This window comes from Bacillus rossius, chromosome 1, assembly GCF_032445375.1.
Source record: "Bacillus rossius redtenbacheri isolate Brsri chromosome 1, Brsri_v3, whole genome shotgun sequence".
NCBI classification, from domain to species: Eukaryota; Metazoa; Arthropoda; class Insecta; order Phasmatodea; family Bacillidae; genus Bacillus; species Bacillus rossius.
This window is the reverse complement of record NC_086330.1, coordinates 100,174,638-100,195,299: the sequence shown is the minus strand read 5'-3', so window position 1 is coordinate 100,195,299 and position 20,662 is coordinate 100,174,638. Positions and strand designations below refer to the sequence as shown.

General features: G+C 35.8%; 1 protein-coding gene across 2 annotated transcripts in view; it reads right to left on the bottom strand.

The window, feature by feature from the left end:
* Positions 1-20,662, bottom strand: part of LOC134540777 (transcription initiation factor TFIID subunit 4) — an 86,747-nt gene that overhangs the window by 50,764 nt on the left and 15,321 nt on the right. Inside the window, exons 4-9 of one of the 2 annotated variants that reach the window (XM_063383697.1) lie at positions 20,026-20,067; positions 17,058-17,270; positions 12,119-12,241; positions 6,349-6,483; positions 4,679-5,070; positions 4,016-4,182 (exon numbers count right to left, since the gene is read on the bottom strand). In XM_063383697.1, coding sequence (XP_063239767.1) covers positions 4,016-4,182; positions 4,679-5,070; positions 6,349-6,483; positions 12,119-12,241; positions 17,058-17,270; positions 20,026-20,067 — 1,072 coding nt within the window. The remainder of the gene's footprint in view (positions 1-4,015; positions 4,183-4,678; positions 5,071-6,348; positions 6,484-12,118; positions 12,242-17,057; positions 17,271-20,025; positions 20,068-20,662) is intronic. The other variant, XM_063383706.1, reaches the window with a different exon arrangement.

Genomic DNA, 20,662 nt, shown 5'->3' with positions numbered 1-20,662 from the left:
CTTCCACTCGATTGGAACGACCATCGATTTGAATTTTCAATCATATTATCGTCGTTTGAATTATTAATATTATGTAATTTAACGATCGTACACCGATTGTCAGCACAATCGGTACGGTTATTTTAAAGTAATGTTGAATAATCAAATACGTTTTGAACCAACAATGGTGTTTTACAGTTACACATAATAATTCAAATTACAACCGGGATCTTTTGCACAATGTTTTAAAAAATATTATAACACCTTATAAATAAGTTTGGTGTATTTGGGATGCGTATTTGTTATAAAATCGAGTTATTAAAACGAAATATTATTCCCCTACCGTGAAAAAAATTTTTATAAAGGTATATATAACATCTGAAACTAGCAATTATCAAATATGGCCTCGTGGCTGGTGGTCAGCGGCGCTATTTTTTAATCGTAAGGTTGTCAGTTCGAATCCCAGCAGGTCCGAAATTTTTTTTTGAACTTGTAAAAATAAATACGGCGCACTTTCAAAAGTACAGTAGAATCCCGCTGGAACGACCCCTCACGGTTTCCGAAAAAACGGTCGTACTTACGGAAGGGTCGTTCCAGAGAATTTGGGCAATTTTTGGCCATTCCCCCACCCCCCTCCCCAACCCCCCCCCCCCCCGGCCATTTCACGGAAAGAACCGTCCTTTATTTGGGCAGCTTTAAAATAACATCGTGCTAATGTTATGTAACGTGGGTAGTTTATTTTTTATCCATTTATTGCCCCCCCCCCCCCTCCCCCCTTTCCCACTCTTTCGGCGTCACCATTCGTCCCGCCACGCCGGACACGTCTCTCGGCGCCAGGCGAGCTAACGGGCGGCGGACATAATAACCAACCGACGTGAGAAGGGAAGCGGACGTCAGAGTATTTTCCCTGGGTTTTAAAAGTGTGACAGCTGAGGTTCTTATAAATAAGGGTCGGGCCAAAAAGCTATTTTACATGGTACGTAACTGGGTGGTTTGAAATATAGAGCGGCCGAGTTTTCGTACGTCGCGCCCCTCAAATTTTTCAGTTGCACATTGCGGCCTTGCTTTTGTACTGCATTCACAATTTCTTCTCTCTGTTTGAGAATCGTGAAGAGAGTAGACTTCCGAATGTTGTATTGCTGCGCTATCTTAGTCTTGGAAATTGTTTTCTTATCCACTTGCTGGATAATCTCATATTTTTTCATTAGCGAAAGTGTATTTCGCTTGGCACTCATTTTCACAAATGCGAAACGAAAATTTCAAAAAAAAAAATCAAAATCCGTGTAAAACTGCGTGTGTCGTCAACGATCGTTCATAGAATCAAGCCAATAATTTTACCAAATCAAAATCCAAAAACAAATGCGTGTGTCGTCAACAATATACAAAATTCACAAAATCAAACCACTAACCAAATCAGCGTCCAAGAAACAAAGCGTAATAAGTCGTCAACAATAATAAAAACCAAGAAATATCCGAATCAACAAGCAAAAGAAGCGTATCCACCAGCGAGCAAGATCACACTAACAAGCCACAAGACAAAGACACGGAATCGAGACGGCAACAAAAATGCGCATGCGCACCACTGTTCACCGTTATCGCTAGGGTGGCCAGTCTGGACTCTGGAGGGGTGGTATCTATTTTTAGCCATGCGTGCGCCTGCCAACAGTACAGCGCTCTCCAAGAAAAACGTGACGCGCAGCGCCGTACATAGTGTGTAGCGCACTTGTTTTTCATCCGATTTTACTCTCTTTTTTTTTCTAATTTTTTCACGGTTCCTCGAAAACCGGTTGTTCTTACGGAATGGTCGTTCCAGAGGGGGGTCGTTCGGGAGGGATTCTACTGTAATAAATATATTTGAATAATGAATGCAAATAAAAGTAAATTTATTAATTAAATTGTACATTTCATTTCACTCCTTTGTATCCATACAAAATAGTGATAATTCAATTAAAAATTATTCAATTTTATTCATAAAAGTATATAGAGATAGATTTTATCATACAAAAGATAGAAAAATTAAAAAAAAATTCTTCCTCAAAAAATATAATTTTTAACACCTAAATGGTTTGGTTGCAAAAACCTATTACGGCTCAGTCTCAGGCCGAATATGATACAGTAGAACCCGTTTATAGTGAACCCGCCTATAATGAATTCCCGTTTATTGTGAATTTCCGTCTCGGTCCCGGCAAAATGATGTGAGGTTATGTATTAATTCATTGGATATAGCGCACAACTTTTGTCAATGTTGATATGTTTTCCCGTGTACCACGAACAAATTTTGCCGACATAATGCACATTTATCTCAAATATTTTCATATAATTACAAGTATTTTCACAAAACATCTATTCTGGATCACATTAACGTTTTTCTCCGCAATATGCTACTTGATTGTCCACTGTTCATATTATAAACAAGTCGTAATCGAGTGGCCTCGGTAGGCTACGTGTAGCCAGAAATGGTGCTCAGTTTGGTGAAAATAAAAAATATTTTCCCTGCATAGTTAAAGAATGAGCGAACGCGTGTACATTTAATAAGTTATCAAAATTAAACATAAATTACCGCCACACAAATACGTATGTACATTATAGCAGCAAATTCAATATTTTTACGTCTCATTTTTATCGTTCACGTTTCGGACATTTTGATCGAGTAAGGTTCGTAAGACTACCACTAGATTGAACTCTGTGGACTAAATGTTTCCATAGAAAGTGAGAAATTTTCGTTCCAGCTTTAGCAACTGTGATACTAAATGATACATAGTGATCTTTGATGTGCAATTCTCTTTATTTTTCGTTTATTTACTTTTGACGGTAAAAAGAATTTCTTGTTATTAAGCTGCAAATGAGCTTCAATAAGAAATACGTACATAAAAAAGGGTGAAAAACGCTTTAAAAAACGTAAGGCATTATCTGTGCGAGATAAACTGAAAAAACGTTAGGCATTATCTGTGCGAGATAAACTGGACATTATTAAAAAGGTAGACTCCAACACCACTGTCCCGCACGTGTCAATATCAAAGGAACTGGGAATTGCAACATCCACATTAAGTACAATATTAAACAAGCTGAACAATTTTCTTTCTCAAGCTGCGAATACGTCACAGAGTATTAAATGCCTGAAAAAAGGAAAATACGCCGATGTCGAAGAACCATTAATAGAAAGTTTGTACATGTGTAGTGTATTAAAAATAATATCTGCATTTGCTCATAAAACTGTTGCTTTGAGTATTTTCATTCGTTCTTTTCTTGGCTTAGGCCTATGTGTAGTTAAGATTATGCTTTTGAGTATGTATTGCCAATATAAAAGTTTTCCCAGATATAAAGTTTCCCCTCTATAGTGAACATATAAACTACTCCCTTCAGATTCATTATAACAGGGTTCTACTGTATTTACTTTTCTTCTGGATCAATCATTTCATCAATGTTTTGTTATGACGTCACGTTAAACTATCGTCCGTAAACCGACTTTACAGACAACCAATTTTTTATTTAACTTGTAAATAACTTCAGTTGTATGGATGTATTTATAGTTTGTAAATAAGAAAAGGACCAAAGCCTATGCTGAAGAGAAACTTTTTAAATTACTTTTTTTTTATTGTGATACCAACTATTAGTTTTGTAATGTAGGTGGCAAATCTTAACAATTTTTTACATTCATTTGATTTTTTTTAAATTATGTTTTGGAATGCAATGTATATTTATAATTACTGCGAAAAATATATCATGTCAATTAAGGCTATAATTTTTACAGGATTTTTAAATGCTGCAAAGAGGATTTAGGAACCTAATTTGGTGGCAAGCCTGCTTTAAAGAATTTTTAACTCAAGGGCATCTAATATACATAAGTTGTAATTCAAAAATTTTCCATTCATTAGCTCTCATTAAGGGAATGTATAAAAATTTAAATATATTGTTCCAATTTTTTTGGATATAGATACCTCTATCAAATATCAGCACAACCCTAGTTAGCATCTTGACTGAGATTAAAATATGCAGCGATGCCAAATGCTCAGTGGAAATGAGAAATCACACGTACATATTTCCCTGATTCTTCGCTGCAGGGGGTTGGAGTGGAGAAGCATCTCGTCCTTGCAGGACCGGATCTGCGTGCCCACAAACTCAGTCGACCCGAGTATCCGCTGGGTCTCCTCTGCCAGGTTGACGCCTCCCATCGCCGCCACATCGTTGATGTCGTCGTCCCCCCTGCACACATGTGCCGCACACATTACCACTGCTACTCTCATATGCTTGTGTGTGTTTGTGTTTGTGTGTCAATATTTACATACACACACACACACACACACACACACATGTTACTGAAACCAAAAGCCTGAAATCAAAATAAATATTTTAAAATCTGTTTCAGGCAGACCATTTTTTAAAGGAACTGAAACAGGACCTGAAAAATTAGAAAACCACACAGACCAACACACAAGGTCAAGCCTATTTGGCGCATCACCTTTTCTAGGGATGGCCCAAACGACTATGATGTGAAGCAGCTATTATGTCACACACCAATAGTAAACCTCAAAGAAAAGTAATAAGTTACTATGAATTGCAGACTACTTTGGTATGAAACCTTTTGGCTAAATAAAGTGCCACCAATTTAATAAATTCGTGGGTTAAGTGTAGCGATCCACGAAAGACAGGGGAACGCTGCTCAATACCGAACAGCGCAAGGAGACGTGCGAGGACTCACGCGAAGCCAGTGTTGGAGAAGGTCTTCTTCTCCTTCTCCCGGAGGACGGGCTTGGGCAGGATGACAGGCACGGGCGGCCTCATTTGGGCGGCGGCGACGGCCGCGACAGTGGTCATGCGCGTGGCGGTGGCGGTCTTGAGCTGCGCGGGGACCGGCAGGCGCATGTGGCTGGCCACGGCAGCATTGGGCGTGCGGATCTGCACCTGCAGGGGCGGCCGGATGGCATGGAGGGGCGGGGCGGGCACCCGTGCAGGTGCCGATGTCGGCGTCATGATGCTGGAGGTGACTGCGGAGCTGGGCGCGGGCGCGGGCGCCGGCGAGGGAGCCGGCGTGGGGGCGGGCGGCCGTAGCGCCGACGCCATTACCATGCGAGGCACCTGCGCTCGAACCGGCTGCGGCAGGCAACGACAGGACTGAGATACCGACACTGCTTGTTTACGACCGTGCACACAAACACACGTCGTATGTACACTGCAGCACACATACTTTTCTTATACAGTGAAAGGTTTCCTAGGTTTGGCACAATCTGTGATTCTGCACCAATTGAGCCAATTGCATTTAATTTTTTTTTTTATGTTAACTTTGGTCGCCTGGTCACATTACCACATTAGCTGCGTTTTTAGTTCACTCAAAAGTTCATAGTTACTGTTTGGTTTCATTTCAGAACAGTGCTTCCTATTTTCTTGCAGGTTACAGTTCACATTAAACAATCTGTATTCATGTTAAAATACTTTGATGTTCTTTAATCCTGCAAAATAACTAATTCGGCGTGACCGAGGTTCGGAACGTGCCGAATTTAAGACCTTTCACTGTACGTTATAGCCAAAATATGATATAAAAACCACAAACATTTAACAAGGCGTACATAAAACATATTTACGAAAACACTGTACTGAAGTGAAAACCTTGACAGTAATGATAAATAGACAATGTTGATAGTGCAGTAATACGATCTGGTGGCTATGTCTGATTCAATGTTCTTTAAATGATTCATGCAATGGGGAATTTTGATTTAATACAATTTTTTGCACATATGCCATTATGGTATGTCATGGAAAACAATTCACGAATGCAAAAATAAAACATTACAACTATTTTGTCATAGGAAGCTCACTATGTTCGTTGGTGCTTTCTTCATTGCGTTGTCCATAACACCTGTTCATTTTCATTTCTGTGTTCAATATTCATTATGTTGTTCAGGTGTTGTCTGTCTGCATTTAGAGTTCTTGTTGAAATTGTCTTATCATTGTTAGCCCACTGTGTTTGCTTGTACTGTTATTTATTCATGACTAAATTCCTTCCCCGGAACTATTGTGCTGTCTGATATTTAAAGTTTGAGTGTGTTCATCTGTGCCGTCATCATCAGGTTGTCCATAATACCTCTTTAGTTTAATCGTTGGGTCCATCTGGGTTTCTTATGTTTGCATCCTTGGATTTTTTTACATGACTAACAGCGCAAAACTGCAATGAAGAATGTCCAAAGAATTGTATTAAATCAGTCAGAGCCAACCCAAAAAATCTGACCACAAGCAGCTTGAGTGGTGCCATATTACAGAATGTGCCAAACCACAATATTATATGTTTAAAGACTTTTTTCTCTGTATTTAAATTTCATAAAAGAATTTAAAAGATGTGTACGTGGATAAGAATTCAAACACAGCACAACTCACTGTGACTAGCCTCTGCTGCACAGGTTGGACCGGCCGAGGGACTGTGGTGACACCGACGCTCTGAGTGCTCACCGGCGTCATAAGTCGCACTTGGGCCGCCGCATTACTGGGCACTGCCTGCGGCCTCAACTGCGACTGGAACCACGCACGCCCCCTATCAGCACGACCAACCACTCCACAGCTCTAGTTTCCACATCCGCTTGCTAGGCTCCTGTGATTACCGTTTGTTCATTCTAATTTGAACTTCAAATCGAATATCAAATTATTCACAAATATTTTTTTTGTTTCAAATTGAAATTTAACATGCACGGAAACTTTTTTATACACACACTTCACGACCAAGAAAAATTGATCCAAAATACAGTCAAATTAATGAGAAAAGTATATATGGTACCATAATAGAGGTTTATAATGATCGAAAAAACCCTGTCAATTCATTTTCTTAAACAAGGAAAAATTTAAGTTTGAAAATTATTTTGTTTATCCAACTGATTACATACATGAAAATATTGAGTATTATAAATAGAATTCAAATCATAATCACACATTATCTGTTACATTTTAAAACAATCTATGTATAATTTAATGAAAAAAAAAAAAACAAACTAAATTTCTCAATAACTCATCTTCATTTCATACAAGATAATTTTTTTTTTGATAAAATTTTTTGTGAACAAGTCCCACTTGGTGTATTTAACAGTAAAACGTAATTTAAAAAAAAAAATAATTTTAAAAATATTTGAAGTTTGAAATACCCATTTATTCATGAACACTGAATATTTCTTGAATACTTGCAGACCTCTACTGCTTGCTGACAGGGAACAAAGACGAGAATAACTGAATATGGGATTACGTAACGTCTTATCGACATCTGGCTTGTCAGACAAAACGTAGTGTGACGGGATAAAAATGGAGCATTCATTACCCCAAGAAACTGTCACCCAACTCAAGGCAACATCGCCCATGTATGATCTGCCAGGAATAAAACCCAGATCACCCACACTTGGACGAGATGTGCCTGGGGTGTGCCATCAATATTGTTCAACTTCATACCAAAAAATTAATGTAGAGTACTTAAGGCTCAATCCCTCACACCATGTTGATTTTTTTTATCATTAATTTTATGTAAGGGCTACATATATCTGAAATTGGAATGCCATACCTCCCTTGTATGTGCTGTTCTGCCACACTTATTTTATTGCAAGTATTCGTAATCATCATCACTTGCGGGGCATTTCATATCCATGATATTCAATGAATATCTGTTGAAAATATTTGTGGCAGAAAAATATATGCACGGGAGGTATCAATGTAAAAATTATGAAATTGTCCTTAAAGAAAAGTGACTAGGGACATGCATTTATAGCATTTGCAATAATGTGAATTTTTCACTTTTTATAACATACTGAGAATTCACCTCAAAATACTCAGAATACTGCAAAATTGATAATTAAAAACAAATTTAAATCAATTTAAATTATAATTTGGGTCCAAAAATTGCAAACGTTGAAAAATGTCAGCACACATTGTTTTCTATTTTTTTTTATCTATTCATAATATCTACTGTTTAAAAACATGGCAATGTCACGAAAGATATTATGCTTCAATATTAAACTACGTGCATGCAAGCAACCAGGTGCTGAACACTACACAATCGATATTTGGTTCAATATTTTGAGTTCTCACAGCAATATTTTGTTTATGGCCATCAACCATTTATTTGACTATGAAGTAAGAAGTACTTCTGTATCTGTGGTTCTATGGATAGTTTATTCTAGTTTTGTGGTTTTTGTTTGTTTACATGTTTAAGAAATATTATGTTAGACCTACATAATTGCAATTTAAGTACCATATTGGATATTGTTTCTGGCGCATAAGTAAATAAAGCAACCTACGCTATAATTGTGATGTACTTAATGCTGGTCATTAAGCCTGTGATTATGACACTGCCTTAAAAAAAGTGAGACCTCAGGCAGGATGCACAGTTAATAAATAATTTTAAATAAAGTTAGGAAAAAATAGTGTATTGCTAACTAGAGTGTTTTTTGTTCAAGGTATTTATTATCCTAAAGCAAAGGCCGCGCATATTTGCCTGCACACATCTTTATATATATATATATATATAATATTAAAATTTATAAAATAAATTATAATGGACTTTATAGTATATATATTAAAAAAGTATATTTTTTTTTACTTTCAAACCTTGTTATTTCCACCACTTCAAAAATTTATTTTAACAACAGTTTTAGATAAATGTAAAATAAAAATAATAATTAACTCGATAGTGTACATGTTAGAGAAGTTTTATTTATATTCTTATTCAAACCCCATGAACCCCAGCAATGTTTCGTCTTATCGAAAATTGTTTCAGACTAAAGTTTAAGATAAAAATTATAAGATTTATAAAAACTTTGAATAGATTTCATGGTGTGCCTATGAAGAGATACATAATTATTTTTGTCTTCCAATCCTTGTTTTTCAAAAAAACCTTACCCATTTCTAACCTTTTGGTCGGATATTGCCCATTAATGAACTTGATCAAGATTTTCCATTACTATATTTTATGTATCAATTTGGAAGATATTTACGAAAAAATACAGCAGTTATCATTAGTGTTAGGAGTTTTCTGCACACCAAAGGCCAAAATTCTGCGATAGAGAAACACAAATTCTGCGATAGAAAACAAGAAATTCTGCGATAAGAAAGGTAAAGTTCTGCAATTTATTAAAAATAGTTTATCACGTTTTAAACATGTATAGGTATACAGCCTAAAGAAGTCTAACTAAAGGGAATTATATTATTTCTATACATGTGAAATTCCTATCTAATGTAAGGCACTATACAAATGTTGAAATACAGCATTAATCATATTCTTGTGTTCAAAAGCTCAAACAACTGAGCATTTGTGAACTATCTAATCTTTATAAAGTCTGGTATTGAAATGCATTATGTTGAGCATCTTAATCTTTTCTGGTAACAGATTACGTCTATTGTCTGAAAGAATGTCCTTATAAAATGAAAAACTTCTTTCACAGTCAAAACTGTTGGAGGCATGCATAAATAAGCCCTTGCTATACCTGCCAGAACTGGACACCTGCTCTTTATGCTGTCCCAAAACTGGAATGAGTCTACATCTAAACAATCTGAGTCTTTCAAGATTCCAATGTAAGTAGCAAACTCTACTTCACCACAAGATGCTAGAAGTGACAATACACTAACATAATTGTTAAAATTGTGTGACAGCAGAATAGCTTTATTAGGAGAAAATATTCTCACATATTTCAAAAAATTCCAACCTGGTTGACCCTGTGCTGACTGATATTTAGCCAGTTTTCCAACGAGCTAACAAAAACAATTTTGAATAGCTGTTTTACAGAAACTGAACTTTCAGCAGGCACTTCGTTCAAGTAATGGGAGTGGTCTGTTTTCGACTGAAGTTCAAGGTAAGCCTTCAAATCTACTAGGATGTCATACACATCTGTTGCCTTGGGACTCTGACTTTCAAACTCTGTCAGAAGTTGAACAATTTTCTGACACATTTCAGCAATGAACTTCAAACAAGCTGATAGTTTCTTCTGGTTGACATCATTTTGCACAACATCAACAGCATGTGACAAAGCATTAGATGGAACACTTGTATGTTGCAGTTCTCCCTCCAGAAATGACTTATAGAATTCAAGTGTAATTTTATCATGGTACATTACTGCCTGAAACCATGAGTTCCAACGAATATTAACTGGAATAACAGGTGCTTTCACTTCCAGACCTCTATCTCTCAGGTAGTTCATGAACCTTGCTTTCCTGGCTGGTGCATTACAAAATAACATCTTCATTGCATTCACAAATGCATCAACGTCTTTGAATGTCTTTCTCCAAACATCACCAACCAATGACAGGATATGTGCAATACAAGTAATGTGGATGCAGTGAGGAAAAACTCCATTCAGTGTATCTTTATATGCCTTCAGCATATAAGCTGCATTATCAGTAACAAACCCTAAAATAATATTGTAGTCAATATTATAATTCGACACTGCTTTTGAGCCACAGTACAACAATTGGTTTTTTCCAACATGACTGTATCCACAAGAAATGGTTAAAGTTTACCTTCATGTACATTCAATGGTATGAAAATAATGTTCAAAACATACCACATTTCAACATCAGTTGTTTCGTCAGTTACAATAGCTATTTGGTTCCCTTCCGTTTCCGACATTAACTTCCCTTGGTACTCCGCATGCAAAGCAGGAAGGTGCTCTTTATGCAGCTGTGAGTGACTTGGAATAGAGCCACCATTTACAACATACTTGTTCAAAAATGAACGAAACTCACTGTTGTCAAGTTTTGTCAGTGGTATGTTAGCACTGACGCATGCTTTCACGAGATCTTGGGACACAATTTTTTCTTTCATCAGACAAACTTTCTTTTTTGAAGGAAGCACCAATCGTTGTTTGCTTGGAGGTTCCTGCCAAACGTGAGGTATGTTGCACCGACCTGGCTTTATGTTTTTGAGAATTTAAATGATCCTTAATCGTGGAGAGCTGTTTATGGTCCAATAACACATTGCAAATGGAGCAAAAAGTTTACCACCATCACTGTGTAACACATCTGGAAATTCCTTAGCTCTATCTGCCGCAGACTTGTTTCCCACATGCGATTTTCCCCCGCTGGCTTCTTTAAAAACGTATTTACTCAAAGACATTTTCATTTACTTCAGTGGATCACGATATATATGTATATATATATATGTATATGTATGTATATATATATATATATATATATATATATATATATATATATGTGTGTATGTATGTATGTATGTGTATATATATATATATATATATATATATATATATATATATATATATATATATATAGAGCCTTGTATCAATTGATTAGTCGATTGATGCGCACATATTTCCATTGACTGTGACTATAGTCGTTTCATAAATGCCAGTAGGATCGCTCGCTCAATGTGCTGCTCATCTTATAATCTTATCTTTTGATTCTCTGCAAACAAAATTTTTTTGCCGTACGTAAGTGATAATATTTTGGTAATTCAAACTTGTATTTTTTAACGGCATTGCCGCATTAATTATATGAAAATGTATGTTTTATACAATGTTTGGAAATTATTAACTCTGCCCATGATAAGTATGATATTATTTGGGAGAACATAACCCTTGCATGCATTATTACTGCACTCAAAATGGACAAAAAAGGTACAGCAAAATCAGCGATTCTGCGATGATTCTGCGATTATGTGGGACTCTTGTAATTCTGCAAAATATTCCGCAATCGCGGAAACTCCTTACCTTAGTTATCATGTCCATAAAAATGTGATATATATAAATATATATAAAACATTTTAGTTAATGGTTTTGGGGTTTATGAGCCATGAAACGAAAAATTATATAAATTTTTTCCAGAAGTCGTACCATGGTAACACTACAATAGGTAGTAGTTCTTATAAATTTACATTTTTTAAAAAAATCAACATGGCATGTAACATTGTGCCTTAAGGACAGTTATTATTAATAGTGCAACTAATCAACTATTCTAAAAAACATTTACACAAGTTTGCAAAGGCTATCAGGGATAAACATACACAAAAAATATATAGCCTATAAATTAAACTGAAAAAAAAAAAAAAAAGATATATATATATTTTTACTTACTTGAAGACAGGCGTTGGATGCAGAAAGTGATGAACTATGTACCTTAACAGTGCACTTACAACTGAACACATGTGAAAGCTGTCTCTCACCTGGAGCTGAGGCACAATGCCGGAATTCGGAAGGGAAAAGACAACCGTGTGTGGAGGTGGACGAATTCCATCAATCACGAGCTCTTTCGTGACCAAGGACTGCCTGAGGAGAGGTAAACTTTTCTAGAAAAAGAATGGAAACATTACCTTTAAATTAAATAGAAAAGTAATTTATATCTAAAAAATTAGGTCGGTAAAGATTATTTGTTAGATATGAAAGGGATATATGTTCTAAGTTGCAGAAGACAGATCTAAATTTGTTAACTTTTAGCATGTAAATTTTTATTTTTTTAAAAATATTTTTGAATGAGCCATGCTTGGTTTATTTATTGTAAACAAACAATAAAAAAAGGGAATTTAAATACGTATTGAATTAAATATAATATTTTACATAAACCTATATAAATAGATATGGTAATTGTTTGTTCAAAATCTTTAATCACGAAAGTTCTTCACGGATTGCTTTGACATTTTGAAACAGCGTAGCATTCGAATACGTGCATGTTTCTATATATTTATGTCGCACCTGTAACAGGTGTAAAAAAAAATACGTAAAAACATAGATTTGTAATATTTTCATTGCTATTATCACATTACACACCCACACACTTTGTATATGTGTACACCAATCCCTAGAGCCAAGATTTTATGGTGTTATGAAAAAGGACTTTTCGTCATTAAGAATTGTGGATTTCGTCTTTATCGTCATAAAAAATTAAAACACATGTAATAACATGTACACACCTAGCAGAGCTGCCTTGATCAAATTCTTCAATAATTCGTGGTTAGAGACTTAAAATATGCACATTAAACAATACTATGTTGAGAGTACATAAAAAATTAACAACTAACATATTCAGTATTCTTATGCAGGTAAGTACTGTTCCTGAGTTCAGGAGAGAGTCTAAATTAACTAAAATAGAAACTACAGTTAAAATTTTGTTCTATAAATGCAATATAATTAAGCTCAGGAAAAAGCCACCATTGTCAGCAGTTCAGCATTCTCTGGTTTTAGAGATCTTCTTCTGTCACTTACAACTACAGAATACTTAGAAAAAGATCTTTCTGAGTCCACATTCGTTGCAGGTATCCATATTAACTTTAAAGCAGCAGCTGCAAATTCAGGATAATCCGCTTTCATTTTACATAGTATGTCCACCATGTCTATGTAGTTCACATGCGGTTTCTTCTGCTCTTGGGAAACCAGGTTTTGGAGTGTTATGTAGCCTGTCGCTACATAGGTCTTCTGCACCTTGCAAAGGAAAGGTAGGTTCCCAATATGTTTCTGGAATTCTTTTTCCTCCACACGAATGTTTCCTACATTTTGAGGATTCATTAGAGCGCTGATTCCCAGAAATAGTTGACGAGATGGATCAGTGTTCACCAGATCAATCAGTTTTATAAGACTGAGTTTAGCTGTGTTCTTGAACTGCTCTTTAAGGGCTGCAGAGTTGACAGTTTTCATTTCAGCCAAAATGTCTTCAACATTTTCAGGAAATATTCCCTTAGCCAAGACATCAAGAGTAGTTTGCAGTTTACTCAATTTTGTGCACAACTGATGAGCAGTAGGATACTTTGTTCCTTCAAGAAAATTAATTAGCTCTACAAAGGTGTTACAGTTTTGAGCCACAAATGTAAGAGTGGCCTCAAGACATTGTAACTCTTCCTTCTGGAGTCCCTTGATATATTTAACACCAGAGTTATCTTCGCTAAGCTGCTCAAAGAATTCCACAATGTCGTGCAGATGGAGTGCGAGGTATGATACAGATTCAAACAATGTGTTCCAACGTGTAACAACTGGCATGGGGAATAACTTGACCAGAGCCTTGTTTTCTCCATGTTTCTGGAGAAGAAATTGAAGGTATGCATGCCTCCTCTTTCTGGTGTTAAGAAAGGCCATCTTTACCTTACAAACGAAGAGGTTCAGTTCTTCCAAGTTGTTTTGCCAGATCTGCCCAACAATGTTTACTTTATGGGCCCAACATTGTATGTGGTACATGTGGTCACCAAATACACCTTCAAGGGTGCCAGCAGATTTTGTCATGTACCTAGCACTATCTGTAACATACGCAATTATGTTTTCTTCCTTGACTTCATATTTGGAGCATACATCAATCACTGCCCAAGAACAACAAACAGCATTTGCTGCATCAAGGACACAAGAAGCCCCTAAGATAACATCTTGTTCAGCACCTGGTTTCAGAATTTTAAACAAGATGTTGAAAACACAATTATTACTCTTGTCAGTGGTTTCATCTGCGAGTATGACCACATCTTGCCCCAAGAGCTGCTGCTTAATTTCCACTTCTTTTTTCTCTCTAAGTAGGGGAATGTACTTTTTCCTCATCCAATCCGCTGTTGGAAGATCACCAGCACCACTTACATGCTTCTGCATCCATGCAGTCAGCTTGCTGTTGTCAAGTTTCTCAAGAGGAATACCTGCAGCTACAAAGGCTTCAACAGTTTCGAGAAGAAAATCTTCCTTTTGTTTTTTTGCGCATATTTGCGCCACTCCTGCTTCTGGGATAGAAAGCTGTCGTTTCAAAGTGCATGGGGATCGTTTAGCTTTTACATGTTTGTCGCTAATTATGTGCTTGTTTACCGTGTCCTTACGTTCATGCTCCAAACGGCAATTACAATATTTACAGAAAAGTATTTTTCCGTCACTGACATATAATCCCTCATTCTTAAACTCGTCAGCACGTGATGCCGCAGTAGCTTTATTTTTTGGCATGATTAAGAAATTTAGCTTTCATTTATGCACGTCATTTGTAAACAAAGCCCGGAGGTACCAAAAAAAAATATTTACTGAAGTTGTAGCGAAAAAATAAACCGCGGGAAGCCTACTTTTTACAGGCGAGAGAGCCATATACTCAACCCGAAGTAAAAGGTTAGGTTATGTCAGGTCAGTGAAATAAATGTTTTTATTTATTTTCCGGGAGGGTTGGGTAGGTAAGCGTTATTTAAAATATTTAATGACCGTAAAATAAATAAATCCTTGCAATATGGTGCTTTTTCATTAGCGATCGGAAAACTTCGATTATGTTACGATTTTGGCTCTCTCGCCTGTGAAGTGTGAAATGAAAATTAAGGCTTCACGGTAAACTGCTTATTCAACAAGCACACAAAATTGCGTTACAGTGAAATTTCATTAAATATCAAGTGATCATTAAATATCAATGTTCGCTTTTATTTTATTTCATACGTATTTATTTAATGAATGCAGTTTTTGTTCACGTGTATTTTTCAAAGGATACAGCAAACAAGGCGCTGAGATTTTTCACATTGTTGTGTTTGTTAACTTGTTAATTTTAGTTTACGATCGTCAGTTGTTAATATTGCGTGATCTCTAGTGGCTAGATGCGTTTAAAAACCCTAACCTAACTCCGATAACAATCTTTTTTTGATTCGTGAAATCGTCAATTTTTGTGATATCTTGTAATTTTTTAAGATGAATAATTAACGCATTAAATAACCACCACACTGCAGTTGGATGACGACCATTTCTTCTACAAACAGATACGGAATTTTTGTCAATCAACCAATAGTCGGTAGTTAACGATTTAAATCAATATTGAGGTGTTTATTTGTGGTTAGAAAACATCTCGCATTTTTCACGGTTTGGGATGAATTTCGCGTGAAAATTCACAATTTCGCATAAAACCATATAATCTTGGCTCTACCAATCCCTCACTTAGCACGACTAATGTGTTCCTAAAAAAAGTTTCTGTTATTTGAAATCACGTATTCTGAAGCATTATTCTCCATAAATAGCAAGGCTAATTTACTTAATGTGTTCCAAAATGTGTAGGGAAATATTCTTTATGTATTATAAATGCGTAGAATAACACTCAACGATAAATGTCACACTATTTATCTTTATAAGCCTACCATTGAGTACTTTGTATGACAAATACAACACCACATAATGGGAGATACGTGGTTATGTACTTTATTGTCAGTCAGCTGGCTGACTTGTCCACTCGGACATGACCTTCAACTCACGTCATGAACCATTCCACAAACTTTCCAAACCATCCTTTACTGACAGTGATAACGATATTACTGCCTGGATATTAACATTTTAATTTTTCAAAAATTAAAGTGCTTGTTCGCATATCACAGCTTGGTTCACAAAATTTCCTGCAGGGCCCTTTTTTTTTCCCCACGTGAATCATCTGTTAATTTCTGTTCCGGTATCTATTGTTAAATATATCTACGTATTCCCGTTAGTACAACCAACAGCATCAGACTTATATAAACATTGTCTGCCAATTCATCTGCCAGTAATGGTAGTTGGAATCTTATTGGAATTATGGCTTCCAAGTGAAAGTGTAATGCATCGTTTTCAAATATTCGAGTCAAAACTAGAAGTATTACGGCATGCAGAATGTCATGAATACCAGCATGCCCCCACTCGTCACACAACTAAGGCACATGCTTAGAAGTTCACAACATGCACTCTAATTAATGTAGCACATATTTCATTTTCTTGGGTTACAGTTCATTTTATTTACAAAATGGCATTGAAAGAAAACTGTTTTAACTTTCTATGTCACAATCACAAATGACTTTTGCTATTGACACTCTTTCTCGGATCACAACATTAATCGGTTGGATTATCGACAAATACCACATTTGCACACTACGTAAAGTCACGAAAATGTAAACGCACACAGAAAAATTACAATGTATTCAGGACAAACTCTACTAAGCCTAACCAAATAGATGTGCATTGGTTTCCGTCCCTTACTTCCCCACACCTAGATTGAGAGCTTTCAACAACACACTGTCACAACATTTCAACAAAAGTCTGTGAACGAAAAATATGACTATATCTATGTTCACATTTTTAATTTCAGCTGGACAGCTAAGTAATTTTACAAAAAAGAAAGCACATTTTATCTTTCAAACGTAAATATTCCAGTACAGTACTAACCTTTAGGAAGCCTATAAGGCAAGGTTGCGGTGAAGCGTTTAGCAGCCTTTCGAGACGATCACAGAATTCCTCAGGTTCCACCTTTGTGTCGATAAGCTCCTGTATCAGTGTCCGAACATTCTTCTCCACAGACTTGGGTTCTCTGCTCGACAGCTCTAAAAGGTTGGCAAGGAACTTCCGACATTTCTCTTTGGTTGTGTCTGCGGCCTGCCTCTGTACGGCAAACACAAACCAACATTGAAAGCTTATGTTATGCTTAACGCACACAAACAAAATAAACAATGGCAATATTATTGATCTAAATTCCCATTTAGGTTCTCTTTCTACTATAAGTAACATTCTAGATGCTGCATTTGTTTATAATGATAATAATTACAACCTTTTTGCCCTTATATATTTAAAGTTACTGGCATTAAAATTCCTTCATTTAATAGTCGGAACCCTTTAGGTACCTTAAAAATTACTAAAGACAAAGACATTATATACAAACTTATTATGCATTTCAATCAATATGAGAACTTCTTTAAGCAATTTGTGTTAAAAAAAAAATGCTAAAAAGTTTTATCCTCTGCTCATCCATAATATTAACTTTATTTCTATTTTTTATTTATTTTTAAATCATTTAATGTAATATCTTCATAACTTTTCTATTGTTATTATGTGCTTGTGTGTTATGTGTTTGTCTTTTTCTGTATCTAAGTTGTCGACTTAGTCTTGTTATGTCCTGGTAGGTGGTGCCTTCTAAGAGGTGGTGCTTGCATGTTGGTGGTGCAAACAATGTGTAAAACAACTACATGTTGTAGTGTCCTACCGGTATGCAGTGCCTAGCCCGATTGCAGAGCCCACCTCTTGTTTGTTGTCCTGTCTACCCCGTATATACATTCTGTGTTTGTACCTGCCCCAAAAGTAATTATACTGTTGGTAGACATGTAACAAATTTATAAATAAAAAATAAATAAACAATTAAAAAATACCAGTAAATATGGTCTCTCATTATTCTCTCATATTGCCATAAGCTGGTGAGTTATCTACCCCTCACCCAACTTCACCCCTTCTTATCCAATCACCTGACTCCCCTGGTCTATCCTCACAGGAACCCCCAGCCCTGTCAGAATTGTGCAGACTTGTTCACCTAAGCCAACGTGCCACCACACGTGTGGCATATTACTGGTCGTGCGACCGAAGACATCACAAATGCTGATCTGTGTGGAGCAGGAAATGTAGGTTTTTGAGGTCTTTTCCCCTCCCCAGCTCCACAATTGAGCGCCTTAATACTGGGTGTTGCACTATTCATTACGCTCTGCCTCGACTTACCCTGCCTGCTGTTAAGAAGTTTCACTTTAACAAATACATATTTTTTAGGTCAAACGATTTTCTCTTTTAGTGCCTTGAGATACTGTAGGTCACCAACAGCATACGTAATTATAAGCTTTATGTGTAAAATCATGAAAAAATGTTTGACAAAACATAATGTTCAAAATAAAATTTACCACTTAGTAAAATTAGTTTTCTGGTTAGTTACAACTGAAATAAAAATAAAGTATCTGAAATTGATATCATTTTAAAAATATGTAACTGTGCATTCTTAAAATAGCATAAAAGATTGATTCAAATGGTATCTAATAATTTATCTGAATTTTCAACACATTTATTGCTAACACAGAATTTCTTTACCAGCTGTTTTCTTTCAAATTCTTTCCTTTTGTTGGTGGGTATGCCCGTTATCTATTGAAATACCACAACACATTTTCAATCACAAAAATTATGTAAATAAAAGCAAATAATGTTACTGTTCATACATGTATCAAGAATATGAATAAATAAATTTGGGTAATACCACAAGAAACCTACCGGACAATGCAGTAAATCAATAAGGCCCCAACAGCTCAAGAGAGACACATCTGCTCAACCATGGCAGAGACACAAGCATCAACCATTCCAAACCCTAACCAAGTTACCTTGGCTAGGGCAAAAGAAACACCATGCCGATGTTAAAATCTTTTTTATGAATAACAGAAAATAAAGTTACATTAATTTCAATTCCTCTCACTCCCTCAAACGATGCAGATTTAACACAACTCTAACTGTTGCCTTAAAAACACTAGACAATTTATGGCCAAAATTGTTCTGTTCATTATCTTACTAAGCAATCATTTGAAAGCCTGACAAAGAATGGATGAATATTTAATAAACCAGACCACAGCAAAATCAAAAGTAACATTAAACACCTGCATAATTTTTTTTTTCCTCCATTATTATGGTTTTACACACAAACCATACAAATTATGGTTCATACATTAAACACTAAATAGAAATAATTATCTAACAACATTTTTTCTGGGAAGGGAGAAAACAATTAAACCTTCAAACAGGCAACTTTTTGGAACATACAGTCAACATCAGAGTTTGGACAGAAATGTAATAACAAAAGCTACATTGGAGACAATATGTACACATGTGGAGTATCAGAGCACAAAACAGGATTCTTTTTGCAGGAAATAATGACCCCACTTTAACAAAATGTAACCCCTTAATGCTTACGTGCTATTCCTGCAATGCCTACTTTCAAATTAACACAAAATAGATTCCAAATGTTACTAAACTAAGAAAAATCTGACAATATTGCAATCACAAAAGTTTGGAACCACCTGAATGCTTGCATTTATTTCTGTTGACCACACACTAAATTAAATAATTATAGTTTCTGTTAAAATGTTATATATTCACTCAAGAAAAACAAACCATTCACACTCATTGGGTATAGTATTAATTGTGTAGATTAATGATTAAGGCCAAACCTGAATTAAAAATTAACTATTTTATGTGAATAAAGACTGTTAAATCTTAAATGATACCACTATGACTGGATTTAATGAAATCAAAACTATCTGTGTTAGTGGAACTATCATTTCTTGCTTCTTTAATCACTCATCCAGGGTACTTTGAGTTAGGGTATTTGTAAACTCACCCACACAACTCCGTCAGAATGCTGGGAGCCAAGAACCACATCCTTCGAGAGCAAGCGGGTTCATGAAGAGTGAAGAATACAAACATCATGATTGGCGAGAACAAAGAAACAAAAAAAAAATGGTGTTGGCGTTAAAATTTTATGCTTAACCTGCTAGCCATTACAATGGCATATAATTTTTTTTAATTATATTAAAAAAATATTTCATTCTGTTTCTTGGAATGACACAATAACTAGAATGAATTATTATGCATTGTGTTCTCAGTTCTTATGTATTTTATATTTGCAATTTATTTAAGCATTGGTTGTGTTTAGGATTTTATCATCATGATATTATTTACTTAACCTTAATTATAAACACTGAAAGTGATTTCAGTGAAATATATGAAAACTTCAAGTTCCCCACGATTCCAAATAAACAAGTACTTATTTAATCATAGGAGCTGCGAGGAAGTGCAACTGGCGTTCTGAAACAAGAATTCAGATTTTACCTCCCCTTCTTAGATTTCCAAGAAGTGAGAAACGTAGAACACATCGCTTATGGCCATCAGGCTTTCATCGGGTATTCTAATCCATTGCCAGTCCACATCAACCTCATTTCACCTCATTCACTCAAGTCAAGTTGTCCTGAGATTAC